Here is a 20,345-nt window from a genome sequence, read left to right as displayed (position 1 = left end):
GTTTCCAATACAAATAAGTATGAAATGAACGTGCTCTGTGAATCAATTGTATGAATAAGGAAGGTGATAAATAGTTGTTCAGAAAAGACTACATGCCCAATAGATACTTCCTATCTGAATCTCTACACTAGTCGAAAGAGGAAATATGCAGTTGCAGAATGCATGCTTTGCATGCCAAAAAGTCTCATTTTAACGCTTGACTGAGAAAGAAATGTCAGAAAGTCTTTGCTGATCAACGTGGACAAGAATGAACGAGATCATAGCTGTACTATCTGACCCCCCCCCTTCTTGAGTGCAGTCCTAGAGCTATCTAAAAACAATTACTGTGCTACAGTTTTAGTATTACTGAGAGTCAATGTATTAAGTGTATTTAATTTCAGTTAAATGTAGTTGGAAAGGAAAGATAATTGCCCTGATTCTAGTCCAACCAGAGCTGGAGGGGACCAGATTGGGAATCCTGGTGTCGGGAGCTGACCAGAGAAACACAGTTTAAGCACCTTCTAAATATCAACATAGCTCTATTGGCAATGTGTTTGTGATAAAAACGGAGACTTCCGTCAGGTCTACACCTTGTAATAACTGTTAGTCCAGGACAAAACCACAATCCCTTTTCTATGCTGCAGAATCTTTATCTGACATGGACACCAAGCACAGTGTTTTGATTAATATGTGTAAAATCTAGGAATGAGCTAATGTTTTAGGTGCTTGAGAAGAACTAACATTTCATATGTTACAAAGGGGGGTGGGGGAAAGAAATACTTGAAACTTTCCAGGCCTTGTTGACTCATTGGTTATATAAAACAACTTTCTACCAAGGTTGCGGAGAAGAGTACGAAGTTCAGACTGATTTAAATTGTACGCCGGAAGATTTAGTTGACTAGGGTCACCTGAAAGTGACATAAAAGTACAGTACTCCTTTCTCTGAACTCTCCGGATGGTGCCCAAATAATTACCGGTATTTTTTGGAATATAAGATGCATCGGAGTATAAGATGCACCAAGATTTTAAAGAGGCATGTTTTTTTTTTAAAAAAAAAAGTTTTTGCACTCTGCAGACCTCCCAAAAACGGCCTGTTTTTTTGTCAAAAAAAAGGGCATGCATAGCCTTTAGGAGGTTTGTAGAGTGCTCCTAGGGGTTGTGGGGGGCAAAAATCAGACCATTTTTTGCTCATTTTTGCCCTCCTCCCCAGCCCCCAGGAGCATTCTGCAAGGCTCCTAAAGGCTATGCACGGCCATTTGGGTGAAGGGGGCGGGGTTTCAGGAGGCCAAAAATGCTGTATTCAGTGTATAAGACGCACCCAGATTTTCAGCCTCTTTTTTGAGAGGAAAAAGGTGTGTCTTATACTCCGAAAAATACGGTAGCTTTGCCGCCTTTGATCTTGCCCTCATTGTTTCAGATTTCGTTTTGTTTTGATGCGTGCACTCATTCATTGTGGATTTCACCTTTCGCAGGGACCCAACTGTTGCCTTTCTGGGAAACAAGAATTCACTTAACCTTTCATTCCATGCCATGAATCGTGGAGAAGGTGGTGCCTATGAAGCTGAACTCCATGTGACAATCCCACCCGAGGCAGACTATTCAGGAATTCAACGCAACTACGGCGTAAGTGCTCCTTAACGAACCTTCTCCCTCAAAATCCAATGATGTTCCATCCATTAGTTCAGTGTTTCTCAACCTTGGCAACTTGAAGACGTCTGGACTTCAACTCCCAGAATTCCCCAGCCAGCATTCGCTGGCTGGGGAATTCTGGGAGTTGAAGTCCAGACGTCTTCAAGTTGCCAAGGTTGAGAAACACTGCATTAGTTGTCAAACTAGAGCATGAAGTACAACATGGGGACTGATAGAAGCCCTGGGACACATCTTCTGTTCTTTGACCAAAGTGTAAAAGATTGTGAATTGTGGGAGCATGTTGTGAATTCCAGTGGTGTGGTGACCTAGATATGGAGTTCTCACTTCACAATCAGGAGGCTGTGAGTTCAATCCTAGGTAGAGGCAGATATTTCTCTCTCTGGGCACAATGAGAATATATCTGCTGCACAAAATTCTGCATTGGCAACAGGAAGGGCATCCGGCCATTAAGAACTCTCTGCTTGCCCAGACTCCACCCTGCAAGAGATTCTGGGGTCGTTGAAAAATGATGATGTTGTGAATTCCAGCAGGTCAATATTTCTGATTTCTAAAGCAACAAAAATACAACAGTGGTTGGGGGGGGGGGTGGCATTTCAAAACATTAACACATTCCGTTAATCCTTGGAAGCTTATGCCACAATAAATATGCTGGCCAAAAGTACCACATGACTCATTATTTTCAAAAATTCAAGCGATCATAAAGTGACTCCATTTCAGTTGCCATTCAGTACAAACACAATTGTGTGGCTAGGTGAGACAGTTGTTAAGTGAATTTTGCCCCATTTTACAACCTTTCCTGCCACAGTTGTTAAGTGAATCACTGTAGTTGTTAAGTTAGCATCACGGTTGTTAAGTGAATCTGGCTTCCCCATTGACGTTGCTTGTCAGAAGGTCACAAAAGACAGTCGCATGTTCTGGGACACTGCAGCTGTCATAAATACAAACCAGTTGCCAAGCATCCAAATTTTGAACAAGTGACCATGGGGATGGTGCAATGGCTGTAAGTGTAGGAAACAATCATAAGTCACTTTTTTCAGTGATGCTGTAACTTCAAAGAGTCACTAAATGAATTGTTGTAAGTCAAGGACCACCTGTATCGAGCTGATATTCATGCTTCTCACCCACCATCCCAGAAGATTCTGGGAATTACAAGAATGAAAAGGCTACATTATTTACCCTGTTCTTTATTCTATTTTTTAATGCATTTTTGGCTGCTCCTGATTGATCACAGTCTTCTCCCTTTAAAAAAACAAAAACCCTAAATCTTTTAAAATTGAAGAATCTATTCAATTTGGGTATAAACATTAGAAAGCCCTTTTTAGGAACTAAATTGTGCAGAAACATAGAAACCTAATAGTTTAAGTCCATAAAAACATTCTTCCCTTTCATGTAACAGAAGGGAAATGCTTTCTCTACGCTGCGAGCTATTGGTTTTATGTACACGTGATTATAAATATTTCAGCAGAACCCTTTTTACTCATGTATACACTGGAGCCAGGGGTGGGTTTCTCGCCCCGATCCGGTTGGAACGAGGCCGGCAGCGTCCTCGCGCACGCACGCGGCATCCTCGCGCACGCACGCGGCGTCCTCGTGCACGCACGCGGCACGCGCATGCGTATTAGCGTCTGCGCGATGCTCCAGCTGCTCCTGGAGGATCGCGCAGGCGTTCTGCGCATGCGTGGAAAGCGCGAAATTCAAAAAAACGGGTAAGGAGCGGGCGCGGGTGTGCGGGCGCGCGCGGGCGCGGGGGGGGGCTTCGCAGTTCCCGGAAGTTACTTACTTCCGGGTTCGGCGACCAACCGGATCGCAGGGACCGGTGCGAACCGGTTGAAACCCAGCCCTGACTGGAGCAGATGAAATGGATTGAAGCTCACGTGAAAAGTTTGTTAAGAGGCTTCTATCCTAGCAGTAAGAATTATAACAAGTCGGACAAGATAGTGAAAGCGCGCAGGCCTCTTTGCTCTTTAGCCATTGGTATCCAAAGCTTATTACCTTTAACTTTGATGATAACACACAAATCCCCCATGGATTTGTCTAAATCAGGGGTGTCAAACTGGCGGCCCACAGGCCAGATGCATCCTGTGCAGGCCACGCCCACCCCAGCTCCACGAAGGAGGGGAATGTCACATGACAATAACATGACGGGGCAAGTTTGATACCCGTGGTCTTAACGCACTTTTTCTTTGTCTTTCCTTTAGAACATTTCCAGCCAGAGCTGCCGTTATGACACCGTGAACGATACAAATATGGTTATCTGTGATCTTGGCAACCCGATGAAAGCAGGTGTCAGCGTGAGTGTTGCTGCTATGTACTAAGGCAGTGGTCCCAACCTTTTTCACACCAGGGACTAGTTTCGTGGAAGACTGTTTTCTCCACAGAGTGGGAGGTGGGGGGGAGGGAGGAGCACACAACCTAGATCCCTTGCAGTAGGAATTTATAGTAGGGTTCAACTTCCTATGACAGTGATGGCTAACCTTTTTCCCATTGCGTGCCAAAAGCGGGGGGAGCGCAGGGGGGGGTCATGCACGGGCGTGCCCACACCCATAATTTTATGCGCATGCCCCCCCCTGCTTTTGGCACACGATGGACCCGTTTTTCGCCCTCCCCAGGCCCAGAGGCTTTCTAGGAGCCTGGGGAGGGCGAAAACAGCCTCCCCCTCCTCCCTCCCCCCCAAATGGCCCTATGGTCAACCCAGAAGTTCGGGAATGGACTTCTGGTTTGCCTGTAGGGCTGTTTTTCGCCTTCAGAAGGCTTCCCTGAAGCCTCCGGAGGGAGAAAAACAGCCCAACGCCAAAACCGGAAGTCCATTCCTGAACTTCCTGTTTGCTTGTTTTTCACCTTCCGAAGGTTTCAGGGAAGCTTCCAGGGGATGAAAAATGGTCAAACATGAAGGCCAAAGTCAGCTGGCCAGCACGCACATGTGTGCTGGACTGTCAGGGCAACGCCTCACCTAACAAATGGCTCAGTGTGCCACCTGTGGCATGCATGCAATAGGTTCGCCATCACTGTCCTATGAGAATCTAATATGATGAGCTGTGGTGAAGGTGAAACGGTGATGCTAGCACTGAGGAGCACTTGCAGATATAGATGAAGCTTCACTTGCTTGCCTGTCATTCACCTTCGGCTGTGCACCTTAGGCTGTAACAGGCCAAAGACAAGTACCATCCAAGACTCAGGGGTTGGAGGCCTCTGTACTAAAGTGTTGGCTTTGGTCTATCAACATGCAACTATTACATCCAAAACAGCCCACTCTGTTACATAGCTGGGTAATGAAATGTCTGCAAGAAAACAACCAAGATCCAAGTAAACCCACACGCACACCCTCTGATAGAAGATATCTGAATAAAGCACTTGATTCTAATGCCTTCTTCTTTTTTTTTGTCTTATCCTTCTTAGCTCTGGGGTGGCCTGCGTTTTACTGTGCCTCGCATCACCGATGCTAAGCCATCCATCCAGTTTGATTTCCAGATTCACAGGTAAAAACACCCAAGATAATCTGCCAGTACCTATTGTGGCCCGCCAGCAAAGCTGGCAACAGATTCGGACAGTGAGGAGGTTGGGGGGAACGTGGGCCAGTCCTGGAGTCTGGGGAAGGCTCCGATGAGGGCTCTGTGTCGGAGGCAGAGAGGGGGCCAGAGCCATATGCCAGTTATCAGCTGCCTTCAGAGTCAGACATCAGTGAGGCAGACGAACAGCTGGAGCCTGTTCCCAGTGTGCGCATGCGCAGAGTTGCCAGACAAAGGGAACAGCTAAAGAACAGGGGTCGACTTGGGAGTAAGGCCACAGGTGGATGATGAATGGCCCCTCCCAGAGGAAGGAAATAACAGAGGAACGAAAGGGGAGGGGAATTTACAGGAGACATTTAGTTTGCTTAATTGGTTCGTGACTCTCTGAGACTCCTTGCCAAGTTTTGCAGATATCGGCCTGTCAGCTCTCCAAGCCAGATAAGGTCTGTGACTGTTAATCCCCCCTTGAAAGACTTTGCTGGATGTGAATGAGCAGAATTCACAGTAAATTAATAAAAGTGGGTTTGCTTCATGCTCTTGGGAAGCCTAGGTCAGAACAGTCCTTGGTTTCCTGGACTATTTCTTTCCTGCACGGTGCTTTTAGTCTACACCCTTCCACATAGACATATCTGTTTTTTCGCAGCAAGAACGCCAACAATTCTCACAGCGAAGTGGAATCTTTTGTCCTGCGTGTGGAAACTTCCCTTCGCATTACATCCCATGGGTAAGTATCACGCCAGGAGTAATTATTTTGAATGGTTAAAAGAATGTCCAAGGCCTGCTGTTGCCTGCAAGGCATGCAAATGCTGGAGTTTAATCATAAGCGGGTAAGGGCAAATCACACCTTTAATAACAAAGGAAAGGTGCCACGTGTTGGCAAATCATTTTAACCCTGAAGGCTGCACCAGCTGCCAGGCCAGGAACCCACCTGCCTTTCCATCCCTTCATAAGTTGATCTTCCTCCCTCCCAACAATTTTTAATAAAAGTCTTCCTACTTCCCTGACACCGAGAATGTTGCTCTCTTCTTACTCTGTGTTTTGCCACATGCATTGTTGGGATGATTAGCTAAACAGTGGGGAAAATACAGGTAGTCCTTGACTTACAAACACAATTGACCCTAAAGTTTAGGTTGCCAAGTGAGAAATTGGGTTAATTGGGGAGTTTTGCCCCATTTTATGACATTTCTTGCCACATTTGTTGTGAATCACCGCAATTGTTAAATTAGCAACACCGTTGTTAAGCGAATCTGACTTCCCCATTGTCTGCTTGTCAGAAGGTCACAAAAGGAGATCCCATGACTCCGGGACACTACAACCGTCATAAATATGAACCATTTGTCAAGCATCTGAGTGTAAATCACATGACTGGGGATGCTGTATAAGTGTGATAAAAGGTCATAAATCACTTTTTTCAGTGCTGTTGTAACTCCGAATGGTCACTAAACTAACTGTTGTGAGGCGAGGACTACCTGTAAAGAAAGAAAATATCCCCAAAGTAGAACTAAAGAGACACTACCAAAAAGCTGGAATTATTCATTCAATAATTTAAAAACGAGTTGAATGAAGTTGGGTCTGGTTGTCTCCCAGTCAATTTACAGTTTTCAATTCATTAGCACGGGCAATATTATGTCTGGTTTGGTAAGTGCATCATTAGAGAAGTTACACTTGAAAAGTTCCTTTCATGAGAAATGGTCTTTCTTAGATCTTCGCCATCTTTCTCTGTCCTCCCTTAAATGAAGACCTGGTTTGCTTTTAGAAGATAACTCTCTAATCACTTACTGCTAAATTTATTGCTTGGATTCAAATATATGCATATTTGACTCTGCTCAGTGCAACCAAATATTCCACATTGGTATAGATTGATCAAATGGGAAACAGTGCTGATATCCAGCACAGGAACATGAAGTTTAGTTGATTGGACAACTGGTAAATCAGAAGGAAGCATCTTGCAATATTTTAAAGTGCTGTAGATCCCGTCAACTTGACAATCCCCTTAGCCAAGGATGCCTGGTCCACACTTCAATTTTTGCTGTGCTGATTGCATGAGTTCAGTCTAGGATTTGCGCTCACTTTCTTATATGACACCAGTGGAATGCTAGTTGCATGAACATTTTCTTATGGAAATATAAGTATCCCTGAGAAATGCTCTCCAATGTGGTTGTTGTTAGTTGCAAAGTCATGTCTGACCCATCGCGACCCCATGGACAACATTCCTCCAGGCCTTCCTGTCCTCTACCATCCTCTGGAGTCCATTTAAGCTCATGCCTACTGCTTCAGTTTCTCCATCCAGCCACCTCATTATCTGCTGTCCCCTTCTTCTTTTGCTCTCCATCTTTCCCAGCATTAGGATCTTCTCGTCCTTCATTCTCATCAGGTGGCCAAAGTATTTGAGTTTCATCTTCAGGATCTGGCCTTCTAAAGAGCAGTCAGGGTTGATCTCTTCTAGGACTTGATCGCCTTGCAGTCCAAGGGACTCGCAGGAGTCTTCTCCACACCATAGTTCAAAGGCTTCAATTCTTTGGCGCTCAACCTTTCTTATGGTCCAACCTTCACAGGCGTACATTGCAACTGGAAAATGTGGCAGCAGCTGGTATTTACCCCAAGGGAGCTGTTTTTCTTCTGAAACCTGAAATCTAGTCATCCATGATTATCTCCTCCAGGAAACACAAGCAAGTTATTTAAATAGACATTTTACCGAAAGCTCGGCTAGCTTATATTCAAAGAATATGCAGCTGGAGAGACAATAAAATTTCCCACACGATTTTATGCCCCATGTTGGAGAGTATGAATCAGCTTTTAATTCAAGCACTTTGAGAAAACAGTCCATTTGATTACAGTGATTAGCAAATGTTCTTGATTAGTTAGCGTTCTCTTGAACGAACACCGTGGGGTCTGTTATATTCCAGTCACAAGTCAACCCTTGAAACCATTGGTCAAACCTTTTAGACAAGTTTTCTTTTCCCAGGAGTCCTCATGAATCCAGCAGGGCAACTTTCTATATTCCCCCAGTTCCCCAAGAAAATGCCTCTTTCTTAATTAGCAACTCTTGGCAGGTTAGCAGCTTTTGCAGAAGTAGCTTAGAATAACACCTCGTCTAATTGTAGCAATTTAAATGAACGCTCCTTAATCATAAAAGAGTCTGTGCATGATGGAATTTCAAAAGGGAACAAAAAACATATAAACCAGGAATGAGGAAGCTCTAGCCTACAGCCCCGAGGACTCTTATTTCTCATTTATTTATTTATTTATTCCATTTATTAGGCTTGTTTGCTGCTCATCACGCCTAGAGGCAACTCTGGGGTTTTAGGAAGAGCCTGTCTCCTCCTTTTCAAATCCTGCCTCTGACAGTCAGACTGTTCCACGTGTCTTTCTACTCTCTCACCAAGAAGTCTGTATTTTTCACAGGCCTCAGGTGGTGAGAGCTTCTGGCAGTTGATTTCCAAGGCCTGCTGGTAAACTTCCCCAACATTTTCCTCTTAAAATGCCAAGGATTAAATTTTTGAGGTTCTTCATGCAGAACTTACATTATCTCCGCAACTAAGCAGTCGCCTTCCCTCTGTACCTAGGCTTACTAGACATTTTCTTTTAAAATTATAAATCTGTTTTGAATGAATGCCTCCTAATTTACCAAGTGGTCAAAGATTAATGGGGGGGATCACTTTAGGGGGGGTTTAATCTGAGGTAGTTTGAGCATATGCAGATCTTTCTCATTCTATTCTTGATAAAGGAGGGTTAATTCCTGGGAGAAGATGCAAGAGACCCAAATGTTGAGTAGAGCAGGCCATTTACAGATCTTAACACCTATAATTCACCAATTACGTTCAAGAGTCGAAGAGGAGGCATTAAGCAATCTAATGTATACCACCTTGAGTTTCATCATGGGCTAAAGGAATATCATAAATTATAATATTTATAAACATAAGCTGTCTACCATGGACCTTACACATTTCTTAAGAGGTCCCTAAGGGGGCATGCATAAATGCACCAGCGTGCCTCCTGTCCCAGTCCTGTCCCATTTATATGTATTCTTTATATGTTTGTGGCTATGCTTTGCTTATTTTTATCCATTTTTTCATGTATTTTTCATACTTGTTTCCATGCACTTGTTGACAAATAAATAAATAAATAAATAAATAAATAAATAAATAAATAAATGCACAGCTAGTCACACTCAACCTTGACTAGGCTCAGAGAAATCTCAGCAGGTCTGCTTCCACTGTATTTCCCCCCAAAATACGACCTACCCCGAAAGTAAATCCTAGCTTGATTTTTACACATGTGCCCAATATCAACCATACTCTAAAACGGGCAGAGCCGGGACCATTTTTTAATATTTTTATTAAGCAGGAGAATCAAACTAGTTTTTAATACTGATTTTTAACAATTACTTTGCTCCATAATGTTTCAGCCCTGTATTTAGTAACAAAAGTTGCATACGAGGCAGGAGGAGATTGCTGATTGTTGGTGGGCTCATTGTGTCATATTTTTTGCATTCTATTTGATAAAATAGAAAAAATAGAAAAATAACAAAAGGAAAAAAACACAGCAAACAACAAGAAATAATTATGTGTAACGGGACGCAGTGGCTCGGTGGCTGAGACACTTAGCATTTCGAAAGGTTGGCAGTTCAGCAGTTCGAATCCCTGGTGCTGCCTAACGGAGTGAGCTCCTATTACGTGTCCCAGCTTCTGCCAACTTAGCAGTTCGAAAGCATGTAAAAGTGCAAGTAGAACAATAGGGACCACCTTTGGTGGGAAGGTAACAGCATTCCATGCGCCTTCGGCCACATGATCACAGAGACGTCTTTTGCCAGTGCTGGCTCTATGGCTTTGAAACAGAGATGAGCATCTCCCCCTAGAATCAGGAACGACTAGCACGTATGTGCGAGGGGAACCTTTACCTTATATGTATGAATATGTACAGTGAGAGGTGTGTACAGTAATTTTGTGGGCGTCTCTCATGTGTGTGGGTGTGAAGTTTGCATAACAGTTCCTTTTTCATTATATCTGGGCCTAGAAGCAATGTTCATGAGTTATAGGTAACACCACTCTTCAGTTCAGTAATTGAAGGCATAAATTTGTTTCTTCCGTGTAAAAGAACTAGTGTCCTGACAGCAAGAAGGATGTAGAAAAACTATTTGCATAGTTCAGCCATCAATTACCATCTAATAAGTACATGGTTCATAGGAATATGATCATCTAAAAATATCCAAGTTCATTTCAAAGTCAATTTAAAATATGTGTCATTTTCCCCCAGAACATAATAACCTTCAGAAATAACAAAAATATATTTAATGAATCATTTATTCTTGTTGCATTTTTATAGTTTTATTAACTTCATTCTGCTTTACTTCATAAATAAAACATACAACATAAAAATAATTATTATCATTGCATTGCTTAATTGTGGATTAAATCCACAGCCTTGGGCCTACTATAAAAGAATGGAATAAAAATATCAAATAAGCAAATCGTATTGTTGCCAAACATTAATTTTGCAATTTGCTTCTCAGTTAAAATAAATACATGTTGAATGCTTAGCCAGAGGAACACACACATGTTCTGATTTCCATGCTTACACATCCCAGTAAAGGGCATTGCTATATTAGTAGACATCACAGTGAACTTTATGTGATGTTAAGACTTGATTACTGTTGTTTGGATTTTGCTTTAATTTTGCCTCACATCATTGAGAAATGATTTGCATTGATTATTTAAATTGCTCTAGTCCCCAGTGAATAATTTCTTTGTCTGAAATGCTTTTTTCTACCTCTTCCACAGAGCATCCATGCCAGACGCTGTGGCTCTGCCTGGTTGGGCGCCTGGTAGATCAGTGCAGCGTGAACAAGATATCGGCCCTGGGGTCCGCCATGTCTATCAGGTGGGTGTTTCTTGCTGAGCAGAAGAAGCCGATGGAATAGCTGGGACTTCCCAATGGGCCAAATGTCCTTGGGGGTGCCTATTTTATTTCTGGGATCGGATCAGTGGTGGGCTTCAAAAAATTTTAGAACCTCTTCTGTAGGTGTGGCCTGCTTTGTGGGAGTGGCTTGCCGACCATGTGAACGGGTGGGAGTGGCTTGCCAGTCATGTGACTGGGTGGGTGTGGCCAACTTATAAAATGTGGTGAAACTCACTTAACAACACTCTTGTTTAGCAACCAAAATGTTGGCTCAGAAACTGGCATTTGGAGCGCACAAGTCTTAAAGCTGTCAAGTTCAAGACCCTTGCATCCCTAACCTTTTAGAAAAAAAAACCCAGGGTGTTCAAACTTGACAGCTTTATGACGTAGACTTCAATTTCCAGAATTCCTCCTCAGTCATGTTGACTCAGGAACTCTGGCATTGAAGTGTGCAAATCTTAAAGCTGTCAAGTTACAAGACCCTTGCACCCCTAACCCTTTAGAAAAAAAAACCTCAGGGGTGTTCAAACTTGACAGCTTTAAGACTTGTGGACTTCAACTCCCAGAGTTCCTCCTCTCGCTCTTCATCTTGATGATGTGCGGATGGGCAGGGGGAGGGATCTGGAACCGGTTCTAAATGGCACTGTAGATTTGTGGAACCTCTTCTATAGAAGAGGTTAGAACTGGCAGGAACCCACCCCTGGATCGGACCCAATTCAGCTTCTGAAATGTCCTTTTGTACCAGTCTTTTTCAAAGTGGTAGCCTCCAAATGACTCCACCTCAGCATTCAAAATTCTTAAGGAACATGAGTGTAAGTCACGAGTGTCGAATTAGATTGTGTCACATGACATATTGTGACGGGGGGGTTGCCTTTGCGAAGCCGGGTTGGGCGTGGACTGTGCATGATGCATGCGGCCCACAGGCCGCCAGTTTGACAGATCTGGTGTAAGTCATACGGGCTAAGAATTATGGGAGTTTCAAACCTACACTTCTGAAAGACACTAACAATAAGGAGGCAGATCTAGATTAACACAAGCCATATTAAAGCTCAACCTTCACAGCAATATACCTGCCTAGGTTGATATTGCTGTGAATGTTGAGCTTTATAAGGTTTTATATATACCTCTGTATAAAGTTATACAGAAGTTACTTTTTCGCATCTGGGATTTTTCCAAAAATAAATGCTTGGCTAACGATGGAAACATGGCTGGTTTGCTGACTATTGTTATGGCACTAGCCTTTATTGGCATTGCTCTTCATTTGGTTGCTGATCAAGATATCTTTATGAAATGGCTACAGTTTGTCTCGTGGGCGGTCTTGTTAGCTCAGCTGGACCTGTTCTGCATTATAGTCCTGATTTCATGCTGGTTTGCAAGGTCATTCAGCAGGTGATAGGTTTCTCTGCATCTCAGCCTTGAAGGACAAAGTAAACGAGCAGCCTTTTCTAGAATGAAGCGGTTTCCCGGTTCCTTGGATAATTTCCTCTATTTCTTTTCTTTTCCTTTATGTAGTTTGTCAATGAGGGGCCCAGCGCCATCAGCGAAGGAGTGTTGGACCTCAGCTGTCCTCTCCGAGTGCAAGGACGAGCTGTACTGTACGTCACCCGCTACACGGTGCCGGCAAATTGTACCTCCAGCAGCCCCATTAATCCATCACGTCTACAGGTAATAGGGGCCCCCTGTGGGGGGTGGGGAGGATACAAAGGAGGAAGTGACTTGGCCTGTCCACTAAATGTTGAGACTGGAGTTCAGCTCCTGAAACCTAAAGGCACCAAGCAAGATAGTTTAGAAAATCAAAATAAAGAGGAAGGGAGCAGTAATAAATTGTAGGAGACAGCAAATTCCCCAAATTTGTCTATACATTATTTGGTTACTTTAATAATTTGCCATTTTTCCATTCAGCAATGGCAATGTTGTGCATTGTCTTCCATCTCAAATCTTCCCCCTTTTGGTAACCTGCTTGGTTTTTTTTTGCCTGCAGGTGTTTTTTTTTCCATAAATGTTTCAACAAGTAGCTTGTTTCCACAAGACATTTGCCTTTGCTCTGTGTTAGAACATGCCCAAGCCTGAGACTGAGTTGTAACAACAAGGGGGGATTTTCTGCTATTGGGAAGCCTGTATCGCACAAGAGCACTAATTCTTGGAGTCGCCCTGGCATTCAAAAGAAGGGCCTTTTCTGACTGGCAGCTGTATTACAATACTTTGCAAAGATACCCTTTGATACCTTGAGCTAATCACACCACAAGGAATGCCTCTGTTTAACAGGCCATGGAGAACTGTATTAACCTAATCAACAAGACTACAACTGGTAGCTACAGAGAATTAATTTATGAAAATTCACATTTGCAATCTCTCTCTCCCCCTCCGTCCCTCCCTCTGTTTAGCTGGAGCCACCTCCAACACCTCCTCCTGGGCAGGAGCAGCACTATGTGCAAGATGGAGGATGGAACACGGGCAACATTGGAGGCACTTTCCCTCTGGTAAGCCCCACATCATCATTTTAAGAAACGTCTTCAAAACACAAGAGTTGTGCTCCGTATCTTTGATACCCTTACGATGTGTTTAGGACCAACCTAAAGAGCTGCACTAATATTTCCTTACACCACAGTGTTTTCTCATTGTTTTTGTTGACATCGTTGCCCCATCCCCACCCCCAGAGTCCATGGAAGTTGGGTGGCCAATAAATTTAAATTTAAATAAATAAATTACATAAATAAATACACGTGGAAGGTGGTTTTCAAAAAGCAGCACTAAATGCATTTCGGTAGCTTATTTTCAAATCTAATCATGATCCTTTGTTTGCCATAGTCTTCAAAAGTAAGATGCATCCATAATGCAGAGAAACTTAGGTCTAATGTCCTGATTCACATTCCCTTGAGACTGCCTCCTGCCAATCACCTCCTCACGACCAATTAGATCACACAGATTAGGCCTCCTCCGAATCCCATCTGCCAGTCAGTGTCGACTGGCGACTACGCGGAGGAGAGCCTTCTCGGTAGTAGCTCCGACCCTTTGGAACGATCTCCCCGTGGAGATTCGCACCCTCACCACCCTCCAGACCTTCCGCACAGCCCTTAAGATCTGGCTATCCCGTCAGGCCTGGGGTTAGATTGTAATCCGTCCCCACCCGAATGATGAATGCTGTGTTCTATTTTTAATTATGTATTGTTTTATGTCTCACTGTTTGTATTCCCCCCCCCCATGAATTGTAAGCCGCCCTGAGTCCCCCCAGGGAAAAGGGCGGCCTATAAATAAACTTTTCAATTCAATTCAATAACTTCCCCATTCTGTCGTCCTCGAGAACTTAGACTGTAATTCTTATTTGTTGTATTGTCTGGGAATTCTGAGATATAATCCAACGCGCAAGAAGGTCAAGTAAGGCCAGACATTCAGGTTCACAAAGATGCTTGGCCCAAATTCTGCCTTGGAGGTAACTAAAGGTTGATGAGATATGTTCATCCAATGTCTCATTTGACCATTCAATGTTCTTGCGCTGCAGAAGTGTAATGAAGATGAATGTTTCCAACTTCACTGCCGCATGGGAGCATTGCAACGGCTAGAAAGTGTCAGCTTATTCCTCCATTTTCGCATCTGGTCCAAAAGCTTTCAACAGGTAAACTTATTATATTTTTGGTGTTCACCAGACCTCAATTGTTTGGGACAAATTGTGTGTGTGAGAGAGAGGGAGAGGGAGAGGGAGGGAGAGAGATTCATATTTTTGGTGTTCATCAGGCTTCAATTGTTTGGACAAATTTTGTGTCTGTCTCTCTTTTTTTCCCCCACCTTCCTTACTGTTATTCTTGGTTGTAGCAGTAGCTGGCACAGAAATGAATGAAAGTTAAAGGAATGGAATAACTCAAGCTAAAAGATCACAGTTGCCCACCTCTGATCTATGTACACACAGAAAAAAATGTAATAATCCCAGCAGAAAAATAACGGCCTGCTCCTTCCCATTCATTTTGTACAAGTGTTAGCTTTCATAGTATTAAGCATTTGGGAATGGGATACTTAATTCCTCCCTATTAAAGTTCTTTCACTTCCAGTACATCTATCCAACCCAACATTTGTGCAGAACCATTTCTCATGATTCTTTCCCCACTTGCAGAAAGAGAACTATCCTCAGGCTATCCAGTGTGAAGCTGTTTACCATATGCAAAAGGTGCCCTACAAAATCCAGCCTCTAGAGCTCCCCACCATTGATCTGAAGGTCAGTATTATCGGTTAGAATAGAAATATTCTGTCCTTATGAATACCAATTCTTCCAAGAGGATTCCAATTTACATTAAGAAAATTACGAGACATTTTGCCACAACAGAGAGAGCGATTGGGATCAGCTCAACTCAGAGAAGCAGGTAGCTCTTAGCTCTGAATGGGCGGGGTCAGTCCAGCTTGGATATATTCTTGAAAAGTGGATAAATGAAAGTTATAGTAAGAAGGACACAAGTGGAGTAGGCTAAGTAATTTTTCCTCTTATAATTCAGGTGCTGGATTGCCTGGTGAGGCTGAATGATGTGAAACCTAGGATAACTAAAGAAGGCTAGCCTCTTTCTAATGGCCTATTTTGAAATTTATGAGAATGACATACCTGGCACCCTGGTGGATTTAGGATGCTTTATTCTTGCTTATTTATTAGAGAGGTGTAGTGGCCTAGTGGTGAATACTCTTACCTCCTATTCAAAGGGTTGAGAGTTCAATCCTAGGTAGTAGCAGATTATCTCCTAGGAGGCAAAGTAAAAATACCTGCATATGGCATCAGGTATGGCATCCTGGTAAATGCTCAGCTCGATTCAGTTTCCCCAACACTACCCCTTATTAATGGATTACAGAGTCATAAAGGGGAGTTTATTCTTACTTATTTGATTTACAGTATATCCCATCTTTGCTTCTGTACAGCTCAAGGCAGTGTACGTAGTGTTTCCTTCTCCTATTTTCTCCATAACAAAAGTCATGCTCTGAGATACTTATTTACTCATACCACATATGGTAAAATTATTCATCTTATGTACAGGTCCTTATAACATTTTGAAGAATGACTTATAGTATATATGTTGATCCAACAGACTTAGATGCTACCAAAGTAACACCTTCAATTACAACTTTTGGATATCTCTTATTCATGCTTCCTTTCTGGTGACAGGTGTCAACATCAATCCACTGGGCCAAGGCAGAGACTAGCCAGGGTGTTCCTCTATGGATCATCATCTTAGCCATCCTGATTGGGCTGCTGCTGTTAGCACTGCTCATCTATGTGCTGTACAAGGTGAGTTCACGGAACAACCTAATAATTGTGGAATTCAGGGTTGGAGAGAAAACCGTTTAAGCTCTGAAGTACTGGGTGTGTCTTGATTTGTAAGGACTGCAGATGTAAGAAATTATGAGTAGGTAGGGAGATTCTGAAATGTCAGAAGCCAGTTAAAAGCTGTGGGGTATAGAATGTTAAGAGGTGTCAATGGGGGAGTGTTTTCAGCACCCTGGACAGCACCTGAATCTTCTGCAACACCTGTGATTTTCTAGCCCTGCCCTGGTGAATTGACTCTGACTCATTTCCCTGTTATTCGACAAGTGTACAGTTTGGCCTGCAACGGAGAATTACAACCCCAAAGCACACACAATTACCTTTTTAGCATTCTGCACCTACGTGAATCAGCCTGTACACAGTCATGAAAGTGGCTTGAATCAACATTTAGTGTTTTTAAGAGACACAGTTTCCAGTATTCAGCTGAAACTCTGCAGGTGGGGCGTGATGCACATAAACATGTAATTGAGCCAAGAGTTTTTCATTGTTATGGCTCCAGTCCTCATGAGTTTAGAGAACTACATACTTAATTTTATAGCATTAATTAAGTTAAGACCCAGTTTGATATCATAATTTCAAGGCATCAGGCTAGAAGCACGAACCCTGCGAATTCTAGTCTTGCCTTGGACAGAAGGACAGCTAGGCGACCTTGGGTCAGTCAATCCTCTCTTAGCCCTAGCAAGAGGATAGTGATAATAAACTCCTTCCACAAATGTTGCTTTAAAAAAATGCAGGGGCTTGTCCAGGTGGCCAAAAACGATTCAAAGGCACTTAGAAATGACAGCAATAAGTTAATGTCAGGAGATACTCAAAGAGAGATGGAAAGAGAAAACACTCTCTTGTTTTTAAATAAAAATCTAGGGGTATTTCTATACTACTTTGATTACAGTGGTGTTAAGAAGGAATCATAAATGTGCTTCCACAAGACCACTCAACCACAATGGAATTTGCCCTGAAAAAGAATTCGGTGGGTGATGTCCTGTATAGATGCTAATCTTTCTTTCTTTCTTTCTTTCATTCATTCTTTCTTTCTTTCTTTTTTAGCTGGGTTTTTTCAAACGTTCCCTTCCTTACGGCACAGCCATGGAGAAAGCTCAGCTGAAACCACAAGCAGCTTCAGAGGCCTAGCAAGTGAATGTTGCCCTCTATGTATGTGTGTTGCTGCTGCCACCGCCCTGCGAAGAGGCATTCGGATCGCCCATCAAGAGCACTGGGGAAGAAGAAGGATTCCAACCAACACCAGCAAGGTGTAGAAGGGCAGGGCCACAGACACTGGGCCCCTTGGACGACTGCAGGGTTCTGTGCACCAAGCACCTCTGCTTTCCCTCCGTGAAAGAGGCTCCAACCTTGACACTAAGTGCCCTCCTTTCCCAGCCACTCCCGTCCCCTGAGGCTTGGATCATACCAACAACTTGTGTCCTGAAGTCTGAGGGCTGCAGCAGGCATTCGCTTCCAGCCCAAGGGAATACTTGAAGCCGCTAGAGCGGCAGGTGCTGGCCTGATTTCAGGCCCCTTAAGTCAAGCTGTCTGTTCCGTCCATCTGCGGGGAAGGGATTGTCGTCGTGGACAGTTCTCAAGCTGCCGGTCTTCTTTAGATTGACACAGCTTGGCTGAAAAAAACGAAAGGAAACAAAAAATAAAAGCACAATCACCTCCTGAGTCCAGCTCTTTCTCCTCCGTGGGCCATAATGGAGGATCCTGGGCTCTCTCTCTCTCTCTTTCTCTCCTTTCCGGTCTTCCCCGGTTTGCTTCCTGTGGAGGACAACATGGGGCAGAGACTTTATCTGGGAAAGCAGGATGCTCCCACAATGCCAAAGATTTGCCACATTAGGAAGCCAAGCCATCACCCGGTGTCGGCCCGGACTCGCCGACGGTCTTCGCACTGATCTCCGGAAACCGCTTGAGATGTTTTATTTTTCAGATGCCACTTTAATGAAAAGAAGAAGGAATGAGGAAGCGAGGGCCACCTCTTGGTAGCAGAGACAGGGGTTGCTGTTTTAATTTAAAATGTCCAATGTGCAATAAATGCTTCCCTATTTTCTACTTTTGTCTACTTACTTAGTAAATGTTAGCGCCATGTGGTTGGCTATGGGCGATACAGCCTCTAGAACTGCTTGTTTCTGCCCAACAGAGTTAGAATTTTGATGGTGTAAATGAACAGGTAGCAGGAGTCATGTAAAAGAAACAGCTGAGAACTTTGGTCGAATGATTATTTGGGATGGTTATGAAGACAGTCTTGCAAAACCAGAATGCAGAAGCCATTTTGGGATGCCCTGAGAAATCTTCTCTCCCTTGGCATTCTTGTTATGTGTCCCCAATTAATATATGACCTAATATGGAAGTGAAACATAGCTGTGCAAGTATATCTTTTTAAGTATTTTAAAAAGCAACATAACATGGGACAAGTCAGCTCGATGGAATCAAACACAACAGGAAAACAAGCCGTAAGAATATAATGCAGAGCTGGGTAACAAATAGGAGTAGAGCATGATAAAGCTATTTGAGCCGTGAAAGTGCTTCAAAATACTGATCTTGGTTTTTCCAAATGAGAATATTGAGAGCAGGTTTGGAATATTCCTCGTCAGAGCTTCAGGGATGGACCTGTGCAAATCTATTTTTTAGGCTTTTGTGGAAAAGCATGAAAACATCACATTTTTTGCCGAATAGACATGTTGGACCTCAACCAATAGCAAAATAACAAAAGGGAAGGGAAAGGCCAATAAAAGCAAGATGTGTCAGTGGCCAAATCACAGACTGCATAGGCTGTGTTAATTAATTCAATTACATCAAATGTGTGAACTTACTCCAGTAAATAAGTTTGATGACATGTTTCCTGCAGAGGTTTAAACTGTCTAATTCAGAATGTGCTTGAATGGTTAGGCAGCATTATTTATTCCTTACGTAGCCTCATGGGGATGGATGTGCATTAATCCTGGTTACTGAAGTCAGCCTGATACACTTATCACAAGTCTCCTTGTAGCAAAGTGGAAACTCTAAATAATCAATAAGTTGGTTCATATGTGGTGTTCATGAAGCCTTCATGAGAATCATTTGGGTTGGGTTGGCAGATTGAACCCAGTCAATGGGTTTTGTCCAAAAATCATAATGAAATATGTCTTAAGTGCTAGTAAGTCGTATCCCAAATTAAGACTTGAATACAATTACCTCTGTAGCATCCCCATAATTGTGTGATCAAAATTCAGATGTTTGGCAGTTGGTTCATATTTATGACTGTTGCTGTGCTCCAAGGTCGTGTGATCCCTTCTCACAAGCCAAGTTAATGGGGAAGCCAGATTCACTTAACAACTGGGTTACTCACTATCAACAGCAGTGATTCACTTAACAATTGGGGCAAAACAAATTCTTTCACTTAACAATAAATGTTGGGCTCCATTGTGGTCATTAAGTCCAGGACTACCTGTAATACCATGGTGCTCTAGACCAGTGGTTCCCAAACTTGGCAACTTTAAGACTTGTGGACTTCAACTCCCAGAATTCTCCAGCTAGCTCTTCTGGCTGGAGAACTCTGGGAGTTGAAGTCCACAAGTCCTAAAGTTGCCAAGTTTGGGAACCACTGCTCTAGACAGCTAAAAATTATTCTGGGTGTTATGCTATAACTTTCCATCGCAACAAACATTCCCTCTTGATAAGCCTTGCTTAGAACTTCTAGATCAGTGATGGCGAACCTCTTCTCATGTGGAAACATCACACAGGCTCTAGAAAAGCCGAACTTCCGGGTTTTAGCGCACATGCACACCAATCAGCTGGCTTGCACACATGTGCAGGCCAGTTTTTGGCACTGTTGCGTGCACAAAGGGATCACACTCCTGGAAAAGCCGGACTTTGGGTTCTGGTGCACATGTGCATCTGACAATCAGCTGGCCAGCGTACGTGCTATGCGCATGAAGGACAATGGATTGTCACACACACATGCACACCAGAAACTTGGAAAACAAACAGGCAAGGCCGTGTGTGCCAGGTGACATAGCAATAGCAGTTAGACTTATATATCGCTT

The 20,345-nt window shown here is 43.3% G+C and overlaps 1 protein-coding gene across 1 annotated transcript in view; it reads left to right on the top strand.

Moving 5' to 3' along the window:
- The window catches only part of ITGA5 (integrin subunit alpha 5), a 96,751-nt gene extending 78,379 nt beyond the window's left edge, over nt 1–18,372 (top strand). Inside the window, exons 20-30 of the mRNA XM_087710627.1 lie at nt 1,452–1,602; nt 3,828–3,920; nt 5,026–5,105; nt 5,779–5,859; nt 10,916–11,015; nt 12,546–12,698; nt 13,418–13,513; nt 14,533–14,646; nt 15,139–15,240; nt 16,171–16,293; nt 17,374–18,372. Of these exons, the coding sequence (XP_087566753.1) occupies nt 1,452–1,602; nt 3,828–3,920; nt 5,026–5,105; nt 5,779–5,859; nt 10,916–11,015; nt 12,546–12,698; nt 13,418–13,513; nt 14,533–14,646; nt 15,139–15,240; nt 16,171–16,293; nt 17,374–17,457 (1,177 nt within the window). The 3' untranslated portion in view covers nt 17,458–18,372. The remainder of the gene's footprint in view (nt 1–1,451; nt 1,603–3,827; nt 3,921–5,025; nt 5,106–5,778; nt 5,860–10,915; nt 11,016–12,545; nt 12,699–13,417; nt 13,514–14,532; nt 14,647–15,138; nt 15,241–16,170; nt 16,294–17,373) is intronic.
- Nucleotides 18,373–20,345: the final 1,973 nt, after the last annotated feature.

Source organism: Thamnophis sirtalis, unplaced genomic scaffold (assembly GCF_051295495.1).
Source record: "Thamnophis sirtalis isolate CommonGarterSnake01/CBP01778 unplaced genomic scaffold, rThaSir2_p1.2 scaffold_3, whole genome shotgun sequence".
Taxonomy (NCBI): Eukaryota; Metazoa; Chordata; class Lepidosauria; order Squamata; family Natricidae; genus Thamnophis; species Thamnophis sirtalis.
Note: the sequence above shows the minus strand (reverse complement) of the source record. Positions and strands in the feature narration are given on the sequence as shown.